The sequence below is a fragment of the Morone saxatilis genome, unplaced genomic scaffold (genome assembly GCF_004916995.1).
Source record: "Morone saxatilis isolate NCDOM2014 unplaced genomic scaffold, NCSU_SB_2.0 Contig10, whole genome shotgun sequence".
NCBI classification, from domain to species: Eukaryota; Metazoa; Chordata; class Actinopteri; family Moronidae; genus Morone; species Morone saxatilis.
The window spans coordinates 10,456,468-10,463,328 of NW_023339652.1; the positions used below are offsets into that span (position 1 = coordinate 10,456,468).

A 6,861-nucleotide genomic window follows, 5' to 3' on the forward strand; every position below is an offset into this window, starting at 1 on the left:
GGGGGAAAGGGGGGTGGGGCACTTGGGGTGGCACAGCTGAAGGCTGAGTCCTACAGTAGTCGTATCAGTAGGTCCTTCAACCATCTTACTCCCAAAAACAATCACACACCTCTGTCCTTGTCAGCTGACCTGACACAGCAACCAGGAAAATGGTCAGAACAACCAGAAAATAATCTGATTGTCTCTCCAAAAATTATACAGTGATGGTATTATTAACAGTGCCTTGAAAACTTGGTGAGGCAAATTCCCTTTTCAGAGGATAAGTTTTTGGATTCCACTGTCTGAAAAAAAAGACCACGAGCAGAGTGATGCACAGCAGCTCTCCATCAAAACGCTCCATAATTAGAGGCGGAGAGTGAAAATGACTGCTAGTCAACTGTGTGGGCAAAGACTGCCGAGCCTGCGATGTCACAGCGGGTGAACTCAACTGTCATTGGGTAAATAGGGGTGACATCGCAGAGAAGAAGCAGTCTGATTGGTGCCATCAGTGGAAGAGTGGTGAGGTTCGAAGGTCACAAACGGTGGTGGCCTGCACAGCTGCCCAACATTCAGTCCATGAAACAGGGTTCTGTCAGTGATGCAACTTGGCCTGCAGGGAGAGGAAGGCAGAAGTGGCTTTCATTTATTATTAGTTCAATCATGAGTGTGTGTAAAGCAGCTTTTAACATTTCTGAAAAACAGAAAATTAATGAAGGCTTGGTTTTCTAAGAGAACTGACGATAATACAGAATGCCAGTTTGTATAATATTTTTAATACCTCCATGATTCATCGTATCTGTTATAATATGGGATTGCTGGCCAGAATTACACAAATACACTATTTTCTGGAGTCTGCTTAGAGAGCATGTTCTCTACATTGTAGTAGCCTGTGTGTGCACCCTCTGATGACAGAATTCACATCTCCTGGACCCTCCTGGACCCTCGTGGACCTTGCGAATGTGCAAGTATGCTATGGTCCACGAGGATCCAGGTGATTAACAAGGGCTCAGAGTCTACAGCCATACTAACAGCTACTACTATACTTAGGCACAGCTGTGCTTTGAGCTAAGTGTGAATGTCAACATACCACTAATGCTCACAATGACAATGTTAACATGCTGATAAGCAGGTATAAAGTTTACCATGTTCACCATCTTATGTAGCATGTTAGCATGCTAACATTAGCTAATTATCACTAAACACAAAGTACAGCTGAGGCGGACGGGAATGTCAATAGTTTTGAAGGTTCAGTATCTGGTCATAAAATGAAGTAGTGGACAGGTAAAACTTTGACCTGATGGTGGCAGCAGAGGTAAAGTCAGAGGATCACCAAAGTTAGAAGGATTCATCTTCTAAGGACCATGAATGTCTAAACCAAGTTTTATAACAATGCATCCAATAGCTGTTGAGATATTTCAAACTGGACCAAAGTGGTGGAACCAACCGACCATCCATGGATACTGCTAGCATTGCTAAACACGCTGGCTCTCCTCGTCTCAGCAGTGTATAGTTGTTGATGTTTACCCTCAGAAACAACAAATAATTGGCACGTTCAAGCTATAATTTTTCAAAGCTTTCAACCACATCTATGAGTCTTCTTTAACAGATCGAGTTCATCATGACCCATGTCTCTGTTATCATGTTGGGTTCCATACTTGAATCCCTGATGAAGATCATTAGATGTGGTTAAAAGCTCAGAGGCCAGTGAGGAGAAGGTAAGATTTTCACAACAGATGTGAAGATGTGAGAGACATTATGTAACACCTACCTGTCTCGGGGACTCGGGCCCCGATGCCAGTATTCCCCCGCTGTCGCTCCCATTCCCAAAGAGGCTCTCCAACCCACCCGGCCTGCTCAGCTTACTGGCCTTCCCTCTGTAAGAGCTAGGACTCCTCCTTTTCCTCCCCTCTGCTCCTCCCCCATAAGCCAAGGGTCCGGAGGGGGAAGCCAAGGGCTGATGGGGGGTGGAGGCAGGCTCCCTGTTGGGCGAGTAGGGTATACTGGTCGTGCCAAGTTCGCGACTGGAGAGGTCCAGAAGAGGAGGGAAATTGCCATTAGTGATATATAGTGAGCTCCAGCTGAGTTTTCACTGTACAGTAGGGTCTATTTGGGCTGGTATAAAATCATCACAGCAGGTTTTACAGTGCTGCATCTTTTAGAGGAAAGCCAAGCACCTGTCATCACAGCCTCTGGACTGCTGGCACTGTCCTCTCTGTTTACACACTGCTCTACTTTTAATAAATCACCCTCTTGTGTGTTTCTCTTCATGCTGTACACTGTGTGCTGAGCCTGTTTTGTGTTGTTTGCAGCCCTGGTGACAATTAAAACTTCCTGTCAGACCAATAAAGACAATAGTGTTTTATTTGAGGACATTTTGCTGAACACATTAAACTGATGCTCTTGTATAGAGGGACCTGTAATGAGGGAGCAGATCCTCTCCAGTATCCTCTCAAGAAGACACATTTCAGAAGGAACTGTGAATATGTCAGGTGGATTTAATCCTGCCAAAACTTTAAACATCCCTGCACCCACCTGTTTTGTGAGTTGTGGCTTTCAGACCCATCGGTTCTGGATAGCCAGTCCTCTCCGCTGCTCCAAAACCCGCTTCCCCCACGCCCGAGTCCCTTTTTCCTGGCTGGGGTTGCTGCAGCCCCCCCTGAACCTTGTAATGTTGGATGATAGCTGCTGCCATTCCTTTTGTGATTATCCACAGTCGAAAACAAGGAAGAAGAAGAAAAGGATGTGGAGGAGGAGTAGGAAGAGTTTTTTCTCTTCTTGGATCCCACTACTGAGTCCTCCATGTCTTTGGATGGGCGGCTGGCTTTATGCGTGCCGTTACGGGCTTTACCCAGTGCAGAAACTGGGGCGACGGGCTGTGTAGCGTCTCGAATGCTGAACACCATGGATGCGGACTGAGGAAATGTGGCGGTGTAGGAGAGGGAGTTGGAGGGGGAGGAGAGGAGAGGAGAAGTGATGGATGTAGGAGAGGGAGTCTGTTGTGAAGTGACGGGGGAGGTACCGGAGGAGGAGAGGGAGAGGAGGCTCTCAGAAGCCAGAGGCACCTTCCTGAAACGAATGAGAAATGCACCAATACAGCTGCTTTCTTTCCAATATACAGCAGATTCAGAGCACTAAAACTTAAGTCATAATCAATATGTTGTATTTTACTGAATTATGTTTTTTTGGTGTTTTCATGAAGTAAAATATTTTGCATAATCTTAGCATCCTATTAGCTACTGTTGCTCCTCCATTGATTTTATCTATATCTATATATATGATTTAAAACTCAAACACGATTCCTTTCCAACATATTCTTTTATTTCTTCAATCAACACACGCATGCATCTTTTTCTCTCTTTGGATTTATGTTGTTCTCTCTGCTAACCTATAACCTTAAATGAACTAGCTTCTTGTTTGATTACATTTTCACGTGACATTAAAAACACTTCCCGTATACCCACTTAATTGTGTTTCTCTTTCCGTCATAAAAAAAAGACTCGCATAAGTCACTTCCTCTCACATTTACTCAGCCTGAATGTTTGATTCATAGGTGTAATCAAAACAGGGGTTCACACAGTCACTCCTGAGTAGATACAGTAGTTGGAAATGAATTTCACGTGTGTTGCATGCATTTATACATTGACTTTCATGTGAAAAAGTGGATGTACACTCACCTCCACATCTGAGAGTTAAGGTGTTTCTCCACCATGTTCTGGAGCGCCAGCCTCATCCTGTCCCATCGCCTGTCGAACACATAGTGACCCCGTCCCATGAGCCTGCTGCTGAATACGCAACACTGGAGGGAGGGTAAAAGGGGATTGGGACAGAAGGGACATAAGGTTAGGCATGGAGAGAGGTGTTGATGGGAGAAGGGAGAAGAGAAGAATGCACATGAGATAGAGGTACACAGAGTAGTAAAAAGAGAACAAGACAGGCAGGTTAATGAAGAGGATGCAGAGAAAAACAAAAAAAAAAAAGAGTGAAAGGGGGAGGAAGTAAGAGGTGGGTAGGCAGAGCAGGATGTGGAGTGAAAGAGGCATCAAAAAACTGATGACCCAGGTAGCGCATAGAGGAGACAGAAAAATGCCTAATTAACACTGACTGATGTGAAAGATGGCCTAAAAATTGAGAAAAACAAAAATCTACTCAAGAACTTGAGTTCAAACATCTAAAAAAAGCAGTAAACTCAACCTTCTCTTAAGCTAAGACAACAAAACCAAATCAAAGCCTTGTTTTAATTTTTAAGAGAAGACTTCACAATGAGCCTTCAAATCTTTAATGTCACTGGTTTACTGACAGTGTACAGCATAATGTATATGATAATTAAGAAAGGAAATGGAGTCATTGATCCTTCATCTGATAAGCTTGTGGGTTTCGCCACAGATTCTCAACATGAACAGCTTCACTGTTAATGCTATGTTTTCAGACATAGGGTATACATATGCACTGAGGTGGTCAGTTTAGCAGGAAAAGAGTCAGTGTTTTCTTATGAAACTGCAGAAAGCACAGACATTTTAATGTAAATGACCCATATAATATATAGTAACATCTTGGCCATGGCTCAATTCAACAAATTCACACAGAACCCTTACCTCTTTTTTTTTCACTCAAAACACTCGATAAGACAAAAATAACTCTTCTAAACTGCATATAAAAGCAGACCCTGTGGGGTAAAAATGGGAAATATTGCCTCAAACTTGTGAGAATGGGTATTTAATGCCCCAAGGTTATGGGATTTTAAAAACGTCTGTTAGTGCAGCATTAGTAGTCATAGTATTTACCCCTAAAGGCTGCGGGTGGTGATTGGAGAAGTGAAAGGCAGGTCTGTCAGGGTAGTCTGGAGTCTCTGCGTCTCCCTCGTCACTGGAAAGCCGGCTGCCGTCTCCCGCTGCCGTCACCCAACTGTGGGGAGACGGCTCGGGGTTAGGGGCCGGGGCAGGGGCCGGTGCTGGAGGCAGAGGACTGGAGGTGGAGGTGTTGGAGCCTGGAACCCTGGAGTGCACATGTCAGAAATAGAGATGGGGTGAATAAATGTTTAGTTAGTAGTATGGAGAAGCAAAGAGAGAGGAAGTGAAAGAGAAATAAGTGATAGAAGAAAACAGAAGAGTAATGGGGAAGAGGGGAAGAACGGAAAGAAATGATAAATTATAAAAAGAAAAGAGTGAAAGAAGGGGGGGAAAGGAAAGGGGTGAAAAGTGAAAGACACAACAACTCATGTTATATCTGCACTAGCATGTTTGCTATACTGACAACGTCACCCCTAACTTCCTTGTTCGAACATAGGATGATCTTCTAAATAGAAAGAGGAAATGAGTTTCTTGTGTCACTTTTACTATTGTTTGTCCACTCTTGTTTACAGCATCCCCTGGTGGAAAAAACACGAACAGACAAGGATGTCTTATGTATGTCTCGGCCTAGCACAGTTGAACTCCACTGAGGTGAAAAAGCATTAAAAGTCATATTGAGGTAAAAGTAAAAATAAATTCCTGACAAATTCCAAGTAAAAGTCACTCATTACTGAACTAAAAACTTAAATCACTGGGTATATTGTGTGCAAAAGTATCCAAAGTAAATACCCAAATGTCCAATGTTTTGTCAGAAAAGTACAGGTCAAACTTAAAAACTCGACTTATGTTAAGAAATAGAATTACAAAAAAATACGATTGATTTCACTGTTTGAAGTTTTTGGTTACTTGGGATAAATATAAGGCAACATAAATGTCAACAAATAGAGAAAAGCGAAATAGATACTCTCTACCTAACTGCTTTTATACGCCACTCACACTTGCATGAGCATTTAACGCATACTTTTCACCTGTTCTAGCATGTCGTCAGTTTTGTACGAATGTTCTCTCTCTTGTCTAAAGTAATGTCTATACGAACACTTACAACTTGAGCTTAAATTTAGCTTTAGCCTTAGCTTTTATATCAAAATTAGAATGTTCTAAATGTGTGAAGGCAAAAATAGGGGGGAAGAATCAGGTTTTTAAAATGACATAACATTTTTACATTTACTATGTGTGTCCACCGTCCTACCTGGGTATGTGTGCATTTGCCAGCCGTAGCTTCAGCGTAGACAGGGGTCGTCCATTTGGGCAGTGAGGCTTGCTGGGACACGCGGCCTCTTGTGAAATGATACTCTGGCTGCTACCCTCCTTCCCTCCCTGCGTTCCGTCCTTATCTTTCTCCTTCTCCTTTGCTCCCTCCTTCGGCCGCCCCTTGTGTTCGGCCAGGAGGATGTCAAAATGTTTCCTTCGGCCGGGGACGGCCCGGCGGTGTGTTAAGGAGTGAGTCTGTAGAAGACAAAAAACACACAAAAAGGTTAATAGCTTTTTTTTTTTTCTGTGAGATACTAAGCACCAAGCACAGGTATTAGGTTATTTCCAGAGAGACTTTGTTAATGAAAGTATTGATCTGTGAAGAATTCAGAGTGCAGCCAAAACATACTTCAGCGTGGCTGATGGTTGCACTCAGAGGGGCTTGAATCATGACTCTCTGGTTTCAGGAAAGTTTCCATAATCACTGCACCATGCTGCTGCCTGTGTCACACCAGACTAACATAGGTAAATATTGCCAGTGCATGGTCAGCTTGTCTACCCTTCCAACTACTCTGGAAGGTAACCAGCCATCAAACATTTGGTTTTCAAATAGCCCAAATAGAAGGACAAATGTTTCCTGTACTCACATTGAAAGTAAGGGCGTCTTCAAATGATTTAAGGCCTGGAAGATGCATCTTATAAAATCCTAAATGTCGTGGCTGCTGAATAACAACAGGACGGGCAAATATAAAGGGGCACTTCTTAAATTTTACATGAGATTTAAAGCAAGTGCATTTTACACTTTTATTATAGACAGAGGAGAGATGACAGGAAATGGGAGAGA

At 43.1% G+C, this 6,861-nt stretch overlaps 1 protein-coding gene across 2 annotated transcripts in view; it reads right to left on the reverse strand.

The window, feature by feature from the left end:
• Window positions 1-6: 6 nt before the first annotated feature.
• Window positions 7-6,861, reverse strand: part of atxn7l1 (ataxin 7-like 1) — a 26,977-nt gene continuing 20,122 nt past the window's right edge. For both annotated transcript variants that reach the window (XM_035679351.1, XM_035679359.1), the window contains exons 7-12: window positions 6,016-6,272; window positions 4,761-4,971; window positions 3,654-3,775; window positions 2,512-3,045; window positions 1,748-2,000; window positions 7-589 (exon numbers count right to left, since the gene is read on the reverse strand). In XM_035679351.1, coding sequence (XP_035535244.1) covers window positions 572-589; window positions 1,748-2,000; window positions 2,512-3,045; window positions 3,654-3,775; window positions 4,761-4,971; window positions 6,016-6,272 — 1,395 coding nt within the window. In that variant the 3' untranslated portion in view covers window positions 7-571. The remainder of the gene's footprint in view (window positions 590-1,747; window positions 2,001-2,511; window positions 3,046-3,653; window positions 3,776-4,760; window positions 4,972-6,015; window positions 6,273-6,861) is intronic.